The 19966-nt window shown below is 39.6% G+C and overlaps 1 protein-coding gene across 1 annotated transcript; it reads left to right on the top strand.

Moving 5' to 3' along the window:
• The first annotated feature begins 6330 nt into the window (after positions 1–6330).
• Positions 6331–18998, top strand: mbtps2 (membrane-bound transcription factor peptidase, site 2). Its single transcript, XM_007252315.4, has 11 exons — positions 6331–6586; positions 13236–13384; positions 13547–13685; positions 13882–13985; positions 14300–14427; positions 15021–15139; positions 15247–15427; positions 16016–16110; positions 16192–16387; positions 16667–16742; positions 17462–18998. The coding sequence occupies exons 1-11, from the start codon at positions 6512–6514 to the stop codon at positions 17682–17684; spliced, it is 1485 nt and encodes a 494-aa protein (XP_007252377.2). The 5' UTR covers positions 6331–6511; the 3' UTR covers positions 17685–18998.
• The last annotated feature ends 968 nt before the right edge of the window (positions 18999–19966 follow it).

Below are 19966 nucleotides of genomic sequence, written 5' to 3'. Positions count from 1 at the left end.
CTAGAGAAATCCCTGTGCACAGGGGACTAAACTTGATGTTGGTGATCTTCAGGTGCTAAGATTTTACACAGCATTTAAAATAGAAATGATTCTGGGCTGGAAATTGCCTCCTCCTTTATTTATTTATTTTGTTTGAGAGACTTTGTCTCCCTAAAATGCTATTTTATGCCCAGACATGTAAGTTGATTGCAAATTGCTTCTATTGCAGATTTTTATTTTTTTATTTTCCCACTTACGTTTTCAGCCCCTTGTTGCACTGTCACAACTTTTTTTGGAATGTGTTTAAGGCCTAAGCTGCAGGAATGGATGTTTCCAGATAAATGAAATTAAGTTGAGCAGACAAAATGAAAATGAAACATCTCAGGTTCATACTGTCTGCAATCAAATTAATTAAGTCAATTAAATTAAGTAAATTTTAGATAGACAGTTTTTGTTACTGTGCATTTAAGACTGACATATTTAAATAAGCTGTGCTCAGACTGACTCCCATGTTTTGTTAATAAAAAGGGGTCTAGGCAGAAGTATTCTTTACATTGTAAGAAATATTGGGCAGAGCTAAACAGCTGTGAGCTGAATAGACACATTTATGCAAATGATTAGGTTTTTTGTGACATCACGATAACAGTGATATACAAACAGGTTTACAGTTTAGTTTACATATTTACTTGGCATATACTATGGAGTGAACAGTATGTTGTGAAACTTTAGCTATGTTTGCATACTACAGTACATAAAAAATGAAGGCAGATTTGAGTTATAGTTTCTTTCACTAATTGTTAACCAGCTATCCTGTCATCCATTTGACTGTACAATGCCAGACCAAACAATAAACTCTTTTGCATATAATTTCTGTATGTCACAGAAAAATGTATGCTGAATTATCTTTATATATTGGAAGGTGTTTTACTTTCACATTTTAAAATAGAAAAACAATGCAAAAAAAATTGACACACTAGCAGTAATTCTGCATCACACAGGTTGAAAACCCAATTTAGCCAAAGTTGACTTTAACACTAAAATGCTTTTGGAAAATTGGGCCCAGATTCAGTCATTTGCAACTTGCATTCTAAACATACAAAAAATCTGAATTAACAAGCAAATCTGATTTTCCATGGCTTGCCTATTATTTAGCATTACTCCAACATTCAGCCTAATATGATTGTGATCACATGACACAAGTTACAGGTATAAACCAGATCTATGTAATTTAATTAAGGTGTAGTTCTTAACTAGCACCAGCTGCAGCTGCAGCGACAGGGGAAATGGAAACTCTCTAACAGCCAACAACAACAACAAGGCTAAGCATGGAACAAGGGATGCACACACAAAAGGAGGACGGCTAAGGGAAAAGACAACACAAGTACACAAAACAAGTGAGACTATATGCAAATTTGATATACCAGCAGCCAATGAGCTTGCACTGACCAAACAAACACTTTCAGTAGTGTGACAACTTGCTGTATTTCAATGAAAACACAGCTGTTTCAGTTTTGCTTACTATTTTTAAATGAAGACAGATTAAAATCTACAACAGTGCTGGTTCAGTGTTTATGAGTATATTTAGCCTCCTATAACCCAGATCAAAAATTCCTCCATGCACTCCCCTTGCAGCAAGGCAGATGTGATAAATAAAGTGGAGCAATTTATCAACTCCAACAAACTCCAACAAACTCTATTCAAACTCTACTTGCTAATCTGTCAATGCTTTGAGTAAACATAAAGATATGAACTGAACATAGATTGCAATGACTGAACAAAACTTCTGGTTATTCTCTATCAAAGAAATAACAATAGGCATACCTTCCTAAAGTTTACCTGTTGTGATGTCAAAGCAAGGTCTGCACTATGTTACTCACTGTGGGAAGACAAAACACCACGTCCCGTCTGGCCTCCTTCAGGTCCTCTCCTGCTCCTGTGTCTCTCTCAGTGAAGCTCACTAAGGCTCGCTCCTTAATAAGATCCTGACCCAATTTACACTCCGGCATGCGGAGCTTCAATTGCCCAGGGAGCTCCCTGATTGGTTCATATGAGAAGAACTCATTCCCAGTGGCACCAGTGATGCCAGTCTACAATGTTTTCAGGGCCATACGTGGACTGGTTTCATGTGACCCTAGAAATAACACTGCCAGTTCAGGCAGATATGTCAAAGCCAGATTTCTGAGGCAAATCTAAGCCTGTGAGCCTTAACCTAAAGTCAGGTTGAAAGTTTGACAACAAAGGTTGGACAACAGAATCACCAGAAGTCTAAACTCAAGCCTGTCCAATAGAAGAAGAGCTAAAGGCTGTTGAGAAGCACATTTCTGAGACTTGGCAGACACTTAACTTTTGGTTTAGAATCAAAATTCACCAGATCTGTAGATAAAAACGTTATCCCAAGTACTGTCTAAATGCATATAGTTTAAATTACCTACTGGGCAACATTCATTTATATGGCCTATATGGCTAATGGGCTTTGTGTGTTTGAATGAGAGCAAACTTCTAAGTTTAAAAAATATTAATATCCACCACATTCAGTCTATATATTGACACTAATTTACACTAAGTTGCCCATTTTAATTTCATTGTTTCTGTTATGTCACAGAAAACAATTTCTAATTAACCTACTATCATAGGTTATGTATTATAAAGTATGATTAGCTTATCCAAATATATAAACACCTTTAAAATGTATAATCACTGAAAGGTATTCCTGATATCTACAACAAGATTTTATAAAAGCTAAATAAGCATTTTTAAAATGTATTTATGAAAAAAATATCTCCCTAGAACCTGATACTACCACCCCCATGCTTTACTTTTGGGATGATGGTTGCTGAGGAATAGTGTTTGTGCCACAGTTAACACTATATTAAACCTCACAAGATGTGTTTAGTTTTTTTTTTGTTGTGGGTAATAAATAAAATGTCTATACTCACGTTACATACTATTCTATGTAAAAACTTTTTTTTCATCACCTGACTTATTTCAAAATTTTGGGAAATTTGTGAAATTCAGCATTCAAAAGACTATATATATCTGCACTAAGTAACATTATAATAAATCATTTTTTTTCTTGGAATTATTTGTACAGATTTCAATAAAAATACATTTTGGGAAAAAAAATGCAGCATGAAATCCCAACATAAGGGTACACAGAAATTATATTAATCTACCTGTACTAGAGCTGGACGATTTGGTTAAAATATTGGATTTCGATATAGAAAGACATTTTTATGATACACAATATTTGATGCAATATTTTGACATGAACAAAATGCATCAGCAGTGCAGATTCCTAAAAACTGCTATTTAAATACTCCTTCATGCACAGTATTCATACCATACCAACGATCATTTATACGATGCGTGTCCTCTAAGCTCTGATGCTATATCATGCTTTAAAAATAGATATACAAGAACTTACGATACGATTACTGTATCTCTAACCTGTACCGTACTGTGCGGTGTAGGAACCTGTAGAAGAACCCTACCTGAAGGAAGCCAGCCTGTTGACTGCTGTTCCTGTTTTGGGTTCTTCTCCCCTGGTGAGTTTCGCAGGTGACTGAGCAGTTAGAGTAAGCTCCCCATGCAGACAGCAGGTCTATGCAAATCAAACACCTCAGAGCTCCACCCTTAACTGGAACATCATGCTTCCTCCTTGACACTCCACAGCACCCACACACAGAGAGCTTCAGCTGTCTGTCTGTTATGATGTCGCCAGTCAACATGTCTGGCACGAGTCGGCCAGCTAAAAGCACAGACTGCAGTCAAAAAAAGGACGGCTTGGTGTGGCTCACACTAAAACAACAAAGGACTGGGTGTGCTGCAGCAGAGGAGGCCTAACTGCAGGCCTTCACAGACTCACCGGCTTGGAGTGACCTTACATAAGACACCAGCCTCCTCTCCTATCACCATAATTGCAGTCTGCAATCTGGAACACCTATCTCAGATAATGACTCTTTTCATAATGGTCACTCCAGTTGCCTAAAGGGTAATCATAATCCCCTTTTCATCCTAACTCACAACGGTTCCAAACAGACACGATAGGTTCCTGTAAGTGAAGATCTGACAGCTCTTATCATGGCATTTATATATCAACATTTAACACTCATCATCACCAGAATTACGAGAGCTTACGAGAACAGTCTGCCTTCAAAGCTGTGGCAGCTTGGCTTCCTTAATAGCAGAAACCCACTCCTGACCCTCTGACCTTTCCTGACATTTGCAGCTACTCATGCCTTCATTTGCTTAGATGTTGGTTGATGTTAAAAAGTCTGTGTGCTTGTAATTCCCCGTGAATATTTCCATATGTAAGCAAAGAACGAACTCAATACACAAACAACTGACAGAAAAGTGCTTCACACATACACTAGATGTCACCATTTAACAGAGATACACTGCACTGCTTTTTAAACTCGTATGTTAAGGTCTGGACTCAATAGATACAGATGCATTTGTAAGACTGATGTTACCTTGAATGTCTAAGTCCTCTAGCTAGTTGTCATCTGAACCCTCCTCTACCCTTGAATTTGTATGTGTTTTTGTCTGTGCCTGTAACGGTGTGACTTTTTAAAAGTTTAACAGGCAATTAAAAAGTACAAACTAGCAAATTATTTTATTATATGTTTAAATGAAAATGAAACATTACAAAGTATATTACAGAAAACATTCACACAGGCTGGATGTTATTTTCAGGAGATTCTAGGATACTTTTTACTCTTACTTTTTTTACAAAAAGATACCTCCCTGAAATAATTGATTGTCTAAGAAAATAAACGTCTTTATTAAAGTACATATCACTTAATTTTAATTGAGTGGACTGAGTAGTATCTACACAACACTTAGCCAGCTAACATTAGGATAACTAATGGAAGAGAAAGGATGTTAATGAAGGAGTGAAGCCTGTTTAAACTCACCCCCGCAGCTCTCTGCGGTAATTTAACTCACCACAGGTAATATAGAAGTCAGTATTTAAAAAATGCAGCGAACAGAACAAGCAAAGACTGACTGTAAATATTGTGGAGTAAAATGTGTTAATGGCGCTGTTATTACTTCAGTAATTATGTCTCTACTGCTCTCTCGCTCTCTCTCCTGCTCTCTCAGGTGCTGCAAGTCCCACTCAGGATTTGTCACTCTCTCACTATGGCTGTTTCTCAATACGAAGTATGAAGTTTGAACTCCAGCAGTTGGCCAGTATGGACTTGCATTCTTGAAGTTCGACTCACGAGTGCACACCCCTGAAGACAGGGGACGGTTATTCTGTAATTGGAAGTTGTATACTTGACCCTCTCAGAACAGCGGAAAACGTTGTTCCAAAAACGTTGGAGTACATTTTCACATAGCTGCTTCCTTAACATATAAACCACACATCTAAACTACTATGTTCTCGCCTAAAAACAACTTCAAACTTTATTTTATCACACAGTAGTACTATTTTAAAAAGCCTAAAACATACTTAACGTATACTTTCTCCTTAACCGATACTGCTGCGATGTGTATTCTGGAATATCGGACTGTAAGAAATTCACAAGTCATCTTCCGTGCATCCTCGATAACGAGAGAGGAGTAAAAACTCATCCAGGTATTTGAGTATATTTGGCTAATTGTAAACTTTTAAATGGATCAGTACTGTGACTGATGACATTTCCCAAGTCCACAAAAACACAAGTACAGACAAGAACGCAGATTCAGAAACATCTTGCATGTGTGTCTTCCTCTCTCGCCCTTTTTTCTCTCTCCTGTGCACTCTCTACCTTGCTCCATCACACACTAAACGACGCATTTTCAATGAAATTCCGCGTCAACAATTTTTTATAGTCTACGTTGCCGATAAGGCCGACTAACCGTTGCAGCACTAACTAAAACAGTAAAAATACTCTTCAAAATGTATATGTATATATACAAAAGAAATTAAGAGACCACTTTAGTTTCTGAACCACTTACTTTGATTTAGCTATTTATAGGTATATGTTTGAGTAAAATGAACACTGAACATCCAAATATTGTCATTTATTTGCAGAAAATAAGAAATGGCTGAAATGACAAAAAGGATGCAAAGCTTTCAGCCCTCAAATAATGCAAAAAACTGTTTTCATGCATCATGGCATGTTCTCCTGCACCAGTCTTACACACTGCTTTTGAATAACTTTATTTCACTACTGGTGCAAAAATGTAAGCAGTTCATATTCCAGAGGTTTTCAATTTGGTAATATAAAAAACGTATAATTTTTAAGTGGTCTCTTATTTTTTCGCAGAGCTGAATGTAGAGCATGCATGGATTTTTCGGTGATCCACTCGGTGCACTGATCTTTCCCAGCATGTCTGACTCGACTCTCCGTCCTGCGTCCAGTGTAAATACGGAAGTGGCTGTAGAGAGCGGAGGTGTGCGTGTGTGAATGTGTGTATAGTGTGCATGGTGTGTATGGATGCTGTGTGTTTATAGTGTGTTTTTCTTATCTGTTCGGGTGATCGCTGGCGGTCAGAATGAGCCGCTGATCTCTGAAGGTAGTGTGGAGCTGGAGCGGCTGCAGTGATGATCCCCATCCCGGTGGTGGTGTGTGTGATGGGGGGCTGGTGCACTGTGTACCTGCTGGACACAGCGCTCAGGGTAAAACACACAGTAACCTCTTATCTAACAGTTTACCCACTCATCTCACTCTCTGTAATACACAGATACATAACCTACATTTATAAACACATACTAATAATGATAAGAGATTCAGCCTCCAGGGAACATATCTATCCAACTGAATGTTTGGGCTCTCTTGATATTCATTTAATCTGATAGCAAAGATCATTAAATACATATTAAATTTAGGTTGCATTAGCTGCGTCTTTGAAGATACAAAAACAACATTTAAATAACACTCAGTTAACCAGTTAGTGTTTAAATAGTGTTGACATTAAATCAACGTTCATTTAAAGGTTTCGAATGGCAGGAAGTCTTCTAAATCCACAGTTATTTAAGGTGAAATCTTCAATACTACTAATAATAATATCTGAATTATTTAAACATCGCTTTACACACTACAAAAACACAGTAACTTACAAGCAAAATTAAAAGAATGCAAACAATATATAACCTAGCTACATATTCAATGTAAGTTAGCTAGCTAGCTTAGTTAGGTTAGCTAAGTAAAAAAGTTTTATACAAACAATACACATTAAACGTAATGTTGTATCAATGCTGAAACAACGCAAAATTGATGTGCACTAATAAATACATTCAGACGTCGCAAATCAACGTTGTTTTAGTGCATTACACACAGAAAAAATAAACGTCAGTTAAACATACCTTTTACTTTCTGTGGAGCTAGCCAAGTTAACCAACTAGCTAACTAGTTAGCTGTTAGTTAGCTAACGTAGCAAGTTAGCTGGCTACTGCTGTTGACCTGAGAAACTTCAGTAACCTACATTTAATTTTGCTAACTGAATTAACATGTGCAGCGACTGACTCGTTATTAAGTTGGCTTGGAAAAGCCAACTTACTGTTCTTCGTAATCTTCTTATTATTATTATTATTATTATTCCGCGCTCAAATTTCTATACGCATCTCCTCCTAGGGCTTTTGACGTAGAATCACGAAATTTTGCAGTATCGTAGGACCTATACCCGAATAGGTTGCTTGTGCTTTTTTAAGCGATACATCGTACGGTTTTCGTAAAAACTTCGTAAACGTACGCTTTTTTTTCCCATAGGAAATGAATGGGGGACAACTTTGAACGTTTGTGTAGGTAACAATTTTTGACATACAAAGACAAAAATCGGACGGTCTATAGAACTTACCGCGTTCTTTCCGAAAATTTTAACGTTTCGACGATACGTCGTACGGTTTTCGTACAAATGTCGTACGAAGTTTTCCCATTGAAATGAATGGGGGGCCCAGAGTTCCATCTCACACACGAGCAGCTCTGCGCACGGAACCCCTTCTCTCCCCTGCTCCTCCAGTACTGTGAGTGTATGGAGGAGCTGCTGTATGGAGCAGTTATCAGTCAAAAGTTTGGACACCCCGGCACCCCAGCCAGGGCTTAGCAACCACCTAATAACTGCTTAGCAACCACCTTAGCAACCACCTGGAAAACCTTAGCAACTGCCTAGCAACCACTTAGCAACACCTTAGCAACCACCTGGAAAACGTTAGCAACTGCCTAGCAACCACTTAGCAACTGCCTAGCAACCACTTGGAAAACGTTAGCAACTGCCTAGCAACCACTTAGCAACTGCCTAGCAACCACCTGGAAAACGTTAGCAACTGCCTAGCAACCACTTAGCAACCACCGGGAAAACGTTAGCAACTGCCTAGCAACCACTTAGCAACTGCCTAGCAACCACTTGGAAAACGTTAGCAACTGCCTAGCAACCACTTAGCAACTGCCTAGCAACCACCTGGAAAACGTTAGCAACTGCCTAGCAACCACTTAGCAACCACCTGGAAAACGTTAGCAACTGCCTAGCAACCACTGAGCAACCACCTGGAAAACGTTAGCAACTGCCTAGCAACCACTTAGCAACTGCCTAGCAACCACTTGGAAAACGTTAGCAACTGCCTAGCAACCACTTAGCAACTGCCTAGCAACCACCTGGAAAACGTTAGCAACTGCCTAGCAACCACTTAGCAACCACCTGGAAAACGTTAGCAACTGCCTAGCAACCACTGAGCAACCACCTGGAAAACATTAGCAACTGCCTAGCAACCACTTAGCAACTGCCTAGCAACCACCTGGAAAACGTTAGCAACTGCCTAGCAACCACTTAGCAACCACTTGGAAAACGTTAGCAACTGCCTAGCAACCACTTAGCAACTGCCTAGCAACCACTTGGAAAACGTTAGCAACTGCCTAGCAACCACTTAGCAACTGCCTAGCAACCACCTGGAAAACGTTAGCAACTGCCTAGCAACCACTTAGCAACCACCTGGAAAACGTTAGCAACTGCCTAGCAACCACTTAGCAACTGCCTAGCAACCACTTGGAAAACGTTAGCAACTGCCTAGCAACCACTTAGCAACTGCCTAGCAACCACCTGGAATACGTTAGCAACTGCCTAGCAACCACTTAGCAACCACCTGGAAAACGTAGCAACTGCCTAGCAACCACTGAGCAACCACCTGGAAAACGTTAGCAACTGCCTAGCAACCACTTAGCAACTGCCTAGCAACCACCTGGAATACGTTAGCAACTGCCTAGCAACCACTTAGCAACCACCTGGAAAACGTTAGCAACTGCCTAGCAACAACTTAGCAACTGCCTAGCAACCACCTGGAAAATGTTAGCAACTGCCTAGCAACCACTTAGCAACCACCTGGAAAACGTTAGCAACTGCCTAGCAACCACTTAGCAACTGCCTAGCAACCACTTGGAAAACATTAGCAACTGCCTAGCAACCACTTAGCAACCACCTGGAAAACGTTAGCAACTGCCTAGCAACCACTTAGCAACTGCCAAGCAACCACTTGGAAAACGTTAGCAACTGCCTAGCAACCACTTAGCAACTGCCTAGCAACCACCTGGAATACGTTAGCAATTGCCTAGCAACCACTTAGCAACCACCTGGAAAACGTTAGCAACTGCCTAGCAACCACTGAGCAACCACCTGGAAAACGTTAGCAACTGCCTAGCAACCACTTAGCAACTGCCTAGCAACCACCTGGAATACGTTAGCAACTGCCTAGCAACCACTTAGCAACCACCTGGAAAACGTTAGCAACTGCCTAGCAACAACTTAGCAACTGCCTAGCAACCACCTGGAAAACGTTAGCAACTGCCTAGCAACCACTTAGCAACCACCTGGAAAACGTTAGCAACTGCCTAGCAACCACTTAGCAACTGCCTAGCAACCACTTGGAAAACGTTAGCAACTGCCTAGCAACCACTTAGCAACTGCCTAGCAACCACCTGGAAAACGTTAGCAACTGCATAGCAACCACTTAGCAACCACCTGGGAAACGTTAGCAACTGCCTAGCAACCACTCAGCAACACCTTAACAACCACTAGGAAAACGTTAGCAACTGCCTAGCAACCACTTAGCAACCACTTTAGAAATGATAGCAACTGCCTAGCAACCACCTAGCAACACCTTAGCAACCACCCCGGATACCATAGCAACACCTTAGCAACCACCTAGCAACAAGTTATCAACCACCTAGCAACCACCTAGCAACATCTTAGCAACCACCCCGCATACCATAGCAACAACCTAGCAACCACCTAGCAACACCTTAGCAACCACCTGTAATATGTTAGCAACTGCCTAGCAACCAGTTAGCAACAGCTTAGCAACCACCTGGAAAACATTAGCAACTGCCTAGCAACAGCTTAGCAACCACTTCTGAAATGATAGCAACTGCCTAGCATCAAATTGGCAATCAAAAGATTAACCAAAAGTTTTACGATTTCAGCATTTAAACAAACGTTTTTAGATTTCAGCGTTTAACTAAACGTCTTTAGATTTCAGCGTTTAACCAAACGTTTTTAGATTTCAGCGTTTAACCAAACGTTTTTAGATTTCAGCGTTTAACCAAACGTTTTTAGATTTCAGCGTTTAACCAAACATTTTTAGATTTCGGCGTTTTTGGCATTTAGCGTTTAGCCAAAAGTTAACAGCATATCCACGACTCTTCACACTCTTCAGACAGAAACAGCTTAGCAACCATTTTAACTTTTTAACGTTATTAGCGTTCTTTTCCAAGCCAACTTAAAGTTCGTTCACGAACTTTGCCTTTTCTAGTTATTAATAGTACCCCATAATATTAATAATGATGTTGGTCGCTGACGTTGCGAATTTAGAGTCATGTCTCCTCTGCACTTTGGACGCAGCGTTAAAACATAGCTAGAATGTTATTTGAGAAAAGCTAGTTAGCTTAGCTAACTTAGCTTAGTTATCCAGTTCACGTTAACTATCTAGCTAGAAATACTGAGGCATTGAATATACTAATGGAAAAATAACATGTGGCTTATATACTTCAATAACTCAGAAAACAAAATTTGTATAACATGACCTAGAATTGGTTGTTAGCTAGCTTTAGCTAGGAAGTTTATCCGTACAATTTTTTGCCTAATTTGTTAACCTAGATAACTAACTAATGGCTAACGAGGGAAAACAATATATTAGCTACAGTGAACAGAGCATATTAGCTGAAACACCTATATATGCGGAATACTGAGTTAAAGAAGTAAAGGGGAAAAAAAGCTTTCCAAAAAACAATTTGACTAAAAGTATTAGATAAAGAAACTGCTTATGTGCTTCAAGCATTTGTATCACAGGAGCTGAGATTTTTAAGCCTTAGGTTGAAATTTTATTTCCCTCTTTGATTCCCTATTGGTCTAAAAAAAAAAAAAAAAAAAATATATATATATATATATATATATATATATACACTGCTCAAAAAAATAAAGGGAACACTCAAATAACACAATATAACTCCAAGTAAATCAAACTTCTGTGAAATTAAACTGTCCACTTAGGAAGCAACACTGATTGACAATCAATTTCACCTGCTGTTGTGCAAATAGAATAGACAACAGGTGGAAATTATTGGCAATTAGCAAGACACACTCAATAAAGGAGTGGTTCTGCAGGTGGGGACCACAGACCACGTCTCAGAACCTATGCTGTCTGGCTGATGTTTTGGTCAGTTTTGAATGTTGGTGGTGCTTTCACACTCGTGGTAGCATGAGACGGACTCTACAACCCACACAAGTGGCTCAGGTAGTGCAGCTCATCCAGGATGGCACATCAATGCGAGCTGTGGCAAGAAGGTTTGCTGTGTCTGTCAGCGTAGTGTCTAGAGGCTGGAGGCGCTACCAGGAGACAGGCCAGTACACCAGGAGACGTGGAGGAGGCCGTAGGAGGGCAACAACCGAGCAGCAGGACCGCTACCTCCGCCTTTGTGCAAGAAGGAACAGGAGGAGCACTGCCAGAGCCCTGCAAAATGACCTCCAGCAGGCCACAAATGTGCATGTGTCTGCACAAACGGTTAGAAACCGACTCCATGAGGATGGTATGAGGGCCCGACGTCCACAGATGGGGGTTGTGCTCACAGCCCAACACCGTGCAGGACGCTTGGCATTTGCCAGAGAACACCAGGATTGGCAAATTCGCCACTGGCGCCTTGTGCTCTTCACAGATGAAAGCAGGTTCATACTGAGCACATGACAGATGTGACAGAGTCTGGAGACGCCGTGGAGAGCGGTCTGCTGCCTGCAACATCCTTCAGCATGACCGGTTTGGCAGTGGGTCAGTAATGGTGTGGGGTGGCATTTCTTTGGAGGGCCGCACAGCCCTCCATGTGCTCACCAGAGGTAGCCTGACTGCCATTAGGTACCGAGATGAGATCCTCAGACCCCTTGTGAGACCATATGCTGGTGCGGTTGGCCCTGGGTTCCTCCTAATGCAGGACAATGCTAGACCTCATGTGGCTGGAGTGTGTCAGCAGTTCCTGCAAGATGAAGGCATTGAAGCTATGGACTGGCCCGCCCGTTCCCCAGACCTGAATCCGATTGAGCACATCTGGGACATCATGTCTCGCTCCATCCACCAACGTCACGTTGCACCACAGACTGTCCAGGAGTTGGTGGATGCTTTAGTCCAGGTCTGGGAGGAGATCCCTCAGGAGACCATCCGCCACCTCATCAGGAGCATGCCCAGGCGTTGTAGGGAGGTCATACAGGCACGTGGAGGCCACACACAATACTGAGCCTCATTTTGACTTGTTTTAAGGACATTACATTAAAGTTGGATCAGCCTGTAGTGTGTTTTTTCACTTTAATTTTGTGTGTGGCTCCAAATCCAGGCCTCCATTGGTTAATAAATTTGATTTCCATTGATGATTTTTGTGTGATTTTGTTGTCAGCACATTCAACTTTGTACAGAACAAAGTATTCAATGAGAATATTTCATTCATTCAGATCTAGGATGTGTTATTTGAGTGTTCCCTTTATTTTTTTGAGCAGTGTATATATATATATATATATATATATATATATATATATATATATATATATATATATATATATATATATATATATATATATATATATATATTTATATGTGTGTATGTGTATATGTATATATTAAAACATGATGTCAGCTATCAGCTGCATAACTAATGCACAACTCTACAAAGTTATAACGTTACAACTTTAGGTAAATCGGAACACATTATTTGCCATTTCTTTTATTAAACTTTATTAAAAACAATTGTAGTTAAACATGAATGACTTACTATTTTTCTTTTTTAATCCTTTACTGTCTGCAGTCGTCCACGTCTATGAAGAGCTCCTATGAATCATGGCTGACCTCAAATGGCCTCTCACTGTCCCCTTTTCACATTCGATGGCACACCAGTCTCTTCAACCGCCTTTTCGCCAGATGTTCCCATTTCAACCCATGCTTTCTTTATGTATGGTATGTTTCAGTGTTTTTCTTCCTGTCTTTAATAGACCTTTGACAATGTGTTATGGTAATGTTGTCAGCATAAAGCATAAATAAGCAGTAATTATAAAGCAATGAATAAGCAATTTGTTTGTTACATGATATTAGAGGCTTGTATGATTATGTGTGTTGCAGGTTCAGTGCTGGGATGGTGTTTGGGATCGTGGCCATGTTTGGTTCTGTAGTGCTACTGGGCCGAACTCTGATGCAGACTCTGGCTCATATGATGGCTGAGACTCCTGAGGGAACCCATGAGCAGGTTCTGCAGGTTGTGGTAAGGTGATACACAACTATCTAAAGGAGCTTACCCTCTATACTTTCTCTGTTTGCAGGAAAAAAAAGCAAAGGCTACCTCTGTTTAATTTAGCATTAATCAGCCTTTTACGTGCTGTGTGCTGTTAGTCGAAGAGTTCTTTGTTAATCTCTCACATCTGAGTCATATCTTGACTGTGATTTCTGTTGATGGTCAGGTGCCCGGTGTGAATCTGCCTGTCAGCCAGCTGGCCTATTTCTTCATTGCTATTCTGGTCAGTGGGCTCATACATGAGTTTGGCCATGGTGTGGCAGCCCTGAGGTAAGACTGTACTGGATAGGTAATCCACAAAAAGGCATAATCAGCTATGAGATGCGTTTAAGAAGGTTTTCTAATATTGGCCTTATTGGCCTATATACACTGTATAGTTTTGTAATTTAAATGGGGATTTACTCATATGCTGCTTATCAGGTGATAAAATTGTTAAAAGGTACATTTAAAAGGAAACTGTGCAGCATCCTAACCTTACTAACACCGAATACTGAATGCAATAAAAACATACCAGTTAAAGCAGAAAAGCTATGTGACTGAAATACCCAGCTATTTAATTCAGTACTTGTTTTTGCTGTCCAAAGGGAGCAGGTGAGGCTTAACGGCTTTGGCATGTTCATGTTTGTAATCTACCCTGGTGCCTTTGTGGACCTTTTCACTACCCACCTGAACCTCATCTCTCCTGTGCAGCAGTTGCGCATATTTTGTGCTGGTAAGAATGTGCAGATGCATGTTTACACAAACTCACTGTTTTAGCCTGTTTAACAATGGTCTCATATTCACTTCAGGTATTCCACAGCATGGCCACAAGATGTAGCCATACACAGCCAACTGTAACTGGTCTTTAAAATATATATAAGCTCACGTGTATAGTAAAGCAAAAACACTGAATCAGTAACAATTCGAAGCTTTTACCAGCCCCCTACAAAAATGTATATATTTGGAGCGGTGCCATGATGTTGAATTTGTAACTTTAATTCAAATAATGAATAATTAAAAAAATCCAACCTAGTGTCCATTTAAGAACTGACAATATGTATAATATGCTCAGAAAAACATATTGTTTTTGTGATAAACAATACAATATTGTCATATTGCCCATCTTTACTCAAGAGACTGTAAAAATCCTTAGCTGACAGGTTTGATGTGAACATTGTGAAAAGCCCAGATATGCATTTTAAGACTTTTTTCTGAAAAACTATATGAAAAGCAATTCAAATTAAGTTATTCTTTCTGTATATAAAAAGAGCAAGCCTGGACATGTCTTTGGAAGCTAAGTATCACATTAAATTGTCCTGTGTGCAGGTGTATGGCACAATTTCATGCTGTGTGTGGCTGCTGTGTGCTTCCTCTTGCTGCTACCCTTCCTGCTCTTCCCATTCTACTACACCGGAGCAGGAGCACTGATTACAGAAGTTGTGGAGGTCAGTGTGAGCATGTACATCCAACTCATCATCTTGTTCTTTCAAACATCAATGTGTGTTTGTTTCTTTTTTTTTTTTTCTTTATTGTTTCCCTTGTCTTGCTGTAGGGCTCTCCATCGAGTGGTCCGCGTGGGCTGTTTGTGGGGGATTTGGTCACTCGGATGGAGGACTGCAGTGTAAAGGGAGTGGAAGATTGGCACTCCTGCATCCAACAGCTCTCCCACCAGCCTCAGAGTGGCTACTGTGTCCCAACTGCAACCCTGCAGCTCAGCCGGGCAGCTGGCAGAGGTACACGCATTAAGATAATACTTATCAGATACAATATGGCCGAGTTCCATTTTGCTAGTTTGAAACATGCCATCAGGGTAAGAACTTTGGGCTGGAGTTCAGGCAGCTTCTGCTTCTCATAAAAAACGAGGACCCCTCTCCTATAAGTAGAATTAGGAAGGAGACATAACAGAGTTAAAGGGAGGAAATGGAGCACTGGTGGATTTGGAAGACTCATCATGACACGTAAAGTGCACAGTATTTATAGTATATTGGATTGGAAAGAGGAGGTGCTTCAGGTATGTACCGCCTCCTAAAACTCCACCCATTAAAACACTTAGTTTAAATGGGTAAAGATCAACTGCTGTCATGTATTTTGCATTTCCAGCTGTTCTTTGCACATCACACAATTTACACACAATTGTCACATACAAATGGTTTAAAATGACCTAAAATTAAAGTCAGATTGGTTTATACACTATCCAAACAATTTGTTAACAAACATGTATATTTGCATAAATATCAGAATATACTTACTACAAGTATATATTCTTTTCAACATTGTTCTCTATTCCTACAAGGCTTAATTTGGATCTCTTCCTTTTGCAGCGTATAAGCGTCTTGACGGGACGATGGAGTGTTGCAGCAATAGCAGTATGACTGATCTTTGCTTTGCTTACAGCAATAATCTGGAGAGCAGGCTGGTGAGTGAGTACTCACAAACACACTCAGACAAAATTGGGTTATATGTCATGTTTTGCTCATCCACCTCTATCTCTGTCCAGTTTGCCTGCCTCCCGGCTAGAAAGACCATCGAAGCGAGTCGCACATGTCGAACCAACGCAGACTGCCAGGTGGACTTCAGCCCCAGTCTGTGCGTAATCCCCTCACTGGAGAACCAGACGCGGCTGATACGGGTTAAGCATCCTCCTCAGGCAGACATGCTGTTTGTGGGCTATCCCTCACACCTCCAATTCTCAGGTTAAACCCTTTAAACTCACATTAGTTTAACAGATGATACCAAATAGTTTGTTGTAGCTACTGAATAATTAAACAATAGATCTAGAAGATTGATTCTTTATATACTGTGTTATATACTGTTCTTTATATACTATTTTATAATTTTTATGTTTATGCTAAGACTTACCTCATAAACAACTATGCAGAATAATGGAGTTATAATAAGGTGATTAATATTTAGTCAGTAATCCAATAACCTCATGTGTTTAACATATCCATTTGCATTTTTTTTCTCTTTAGTAAGCCTGACCAACTTTGTACCTCGCCTGGGCTTTCTTCACCTGGATCTGCCTGTGATGCTGGAGACCCTGAGCAAGTATCCTTTATCCCACCTTATTAATATAGATTGCCATGCCTGTAGCTTGGATTGAAGCCTGTTTATTACATACACAACAGTGTCATGCCATAAATCTGTTTGCCATGTCCAAAGGGAGGTAAAGAACACTGCACTAGCCTTTGTGATGTGCATGAGGGGCCTTATGCACTGAATCTAATGAATATGTGATTTGGATGGACATTTCAAGCCAGATGGTACCAATTCCGCTGTCCACTGTGGGTGGTAATGCCTTCTATACACGTTCTGGGTACACGCATTGCACTGGGCATTTAGAAATGTTAAATGCTGGCACAGCTTTAAAAATTCAATTCCCATATGCACCAGTGTTTAACATCACTCACAAGATAGCACCTTACAACTGATACAGGTATGGTCCTTCCTAAGCCACCCTGAGTGGAGATCATTCAAGTACATTTTCAAGTTACACAATGCTATCCTATTATTATATCTGGATATCAGTTTATGGTCAACCCTTCTAATAAATGCATTTACTTTAGCTCCTTCAAGTTTTACCCTTTGCTATTTTCTATTGCTATTTTAAAAAAATTCCGCCTGGTTATTACTTGTGCTTTTGAGACATTTTCAACTTTTCTTTCACTTCTTATAAGAAAGCACTTTAAAATATTTGTTTAATAGGCCCAGATGCAGCTCTTTGAACCTGTTCTGTGTACTTTTGCCCTTAACTCCTGCTCTTCAAGGTACCTTGTGTCATTGTCTGGTGCTCTGGCAGTGGTGAACGCAGTGCCCTGTTTTGCTCTGGATGGACAGTGGATGCTGACCGCCTTCCTGGAGGCCACACTGTGCTCACTGATCCCAGAAAAGAGTAATCGTGAACTACTGGGCTTCTTCATCCTGCTAGGGGGCAGCACTTTACTAGCTGCAAACGTGGCTTTAGGCTTATGGATGGTCACAGCACGATAACAGACAGTTGCCTCCTCTTAATGGAGGAGGGGGTTTCGTTTAGTCATTTTAGAATTCACGTTCTCAAAGGAGAGAAGCGTGAGTTGCCAGATTGGCAAGACTGCAACTCCCAGCATGCAACAGCAGTAAAGTAAACCTGGTGGAAGGAAAGATGCAGTGAAGGAGCAGTTGTGGTTGAGTTGTGATTGGAAACACACTGGATATGTTCACATGTATGAGAAAAGTTTAGAGATGTATTAGTGCACTACACACCATGACCTCTAACCCAGTGCCTGTGAAGAGGACCCCTGTTAACACACTTCCTCAGCTTTGTCCCGCTGTATACCCATAAATCACACATTTGGTTTGTTTTTCTGTAGAGTTTTATTTAGTTTGTTAATTTTGAGTTTTGTTAAGTCTCAGAGCCTTGTGTATGTTTGTCACTCTTTTCCCCATTTTCAACTTATCATGTTTATGGTTAATTACACATTTTCATGCAGCGTTAATTATGATCTAAAAGCCTGAAGCTTCTTGTCTGAAGATTTAATCTCTGGCCTGAAATTGACTGGACTATATGAAATGTACAGATTATGATGATAATTTATTATGTTGATTTTTGTTACCTTTCTAAGCAATCCCTTTGTAAATACATTTACACAAACCTCAATTCAAAATGTTGTGTGCGTATCTGTATATGTACGATTGTTTGATTATTGGTGATATTTGGTTTTTAACCTATAGGAATTCTTGATGGTCTAAAATATTAAATAAAATGTTTACTTTTGTAGGGTGAGGGTTTGGCCTAAACCTAAAAATTGTTGCTCCACATACTGGTTACACAATTCCCCTTGCCGGGAGCCCCCTCCCTTTTGTAGGGAAATTAATTGAGCACAGATTCATGTGAATTCAGGAAAAGCAATTAAATAAAATTAAATATATTGTCTGTTGTAATTTGGCACTTGAACCTGCAATTCAGGCCTGCTACACATTTTAAAACAGGTTAGGGTAGTAATGGATTTACCAGTTTGTTATTTTGCCATTCCCTCTCACACTTAAGACATTTTGGCACGGAGGAAACGGATTAAATATTGCAGGTGTTATTTTGTCGTGTTCTTGCTGAAAACACATCTTAATGTCCAGCAGCATAAGATTGTTGTCACCAAAAGTTTGTTCACATTCTCTGTTGTGGGCATGTTAGGCCTGTCCAGCACCCATACCCTCTATTCAGCTGCTTCCTAATACTAGCACATCAAAAACAAATTAATATTGTGAAAAGATTAATTCATAATCTTTTAAACAAATTACTATTACTAAATAAAGTACTATTACAAATTACTATGAATGTACTTTTATTTTATATTCATGACATATCTGACTTTCTTAGACTTTTTTTAAGCTGTATGACTCGTTATAGCTCTTTAAAAAAAAAAACAGAATCTCAAATTACTAAAATACTGTATGTCACTTCGAGTTTTAATAAATTACTAATTAAAAAGTATCAGCACAAAAACAGAAATTGGCTTAAAATGGGCAAAATGTTTTTGAATACTTCGTAGTTTCAGGTCTAGCAACCAAGACATACACTGCCCAAAAGATAGTGGCCTCTGAGAGCCATTTATAGGGCAGTGTGGGTATGAACTTTTACGTTTTAAATAGGAAAGACATTTAATTTATAACGCAGAAATTCACAATGCAAACTACAAACAAGTCGAGAACAAAGTTTTTTTTTGTTTGTTTGTTTGTTTTTAAGGCATTTATAACCACCAAATCTCCCACTAATTACAGGAAAAACTGAGCTAAGTTTACAGAAACCTTGAGAGGAACCTGGCTCAGAAGAGAGAACCCATCCTCCTCTGGTCAACAACGGATCATGAAATAACATTAGGAGGAGAAGAAGATTTGAGTTTGACGGTTTGACAGAGATAAACAGAGAGAAGACAATGGACCAGATCCATAAACATGCTATACCTTACAACAAAGGTATGTTCAGTAAATAATAATTTATTATATATTTGAAACTTAATAATTTATTATGTATTCTATTGTTACCATAATAACCCTGTTAATTTTCGATGTTTTAAATTCTATTTCTGTTTTCATTGCTATATTTATTTTCTTATGACTGTTTATGATTTAACTTCATCATGAGCAGCTAGAATGAACAGTTTGTGTATTGCATCCTTGTACTAACCTAATGCGCACTGCTTAAAAAAAGTTCCACAATACAGACAACATGATTAAATGATCAATCATCCCAATACATCATTGAAAACATATACAGACTGTTTTACCCACATCCAGCC

Source organism: Astyanax mexicanus, chromosome 1 (genome assembly GCF_023375975.1).
Source record: "Astyanax mexicanus isolate ESR-SI-001 chromosome 1, AstMex3_surface, whole genome shotgun sequence".
In the NCBI taxonomy this organism is placed as follows: domain Eukaryota; kingdom Metazoa; phylum Chordata; class Actinopteri; order Characiformes; family Acestrorhamphidae; genus Astyanax; species Astyanax mexicanus.
This window is presented reverse-complemented; position numbering and strand designations above follow the sequence as displayed.

What these genes read in the sequence shown, in the direction of transcription:
- mbtps2 (XM_007252315.4), top strand. Translation starts at nt 6,512, where the DNA reads ATGATCCCCATCCCGGTGGTGGTGTGTGTGATGGGGGGCTGGTGCACT. An exon ending in TGATTACAGAAGTTGTGGAG is followed by an intron (nt 15,140 to 15,246) that starts GTCAGTGTGAGC and finishes GTCTTGCTGTAG; the next exon opens with GGCTCTCCATCGAGTGGTCC. An exon ending in CTCACACCTCCAATTCTCAG is followed by an intron (nt 16,388 to 16,666) that starts GTTAAACCCTTT and finishes TTTTCTCTTTAG; the next exon opens with TAAGCCTGACCAACTTTGTA.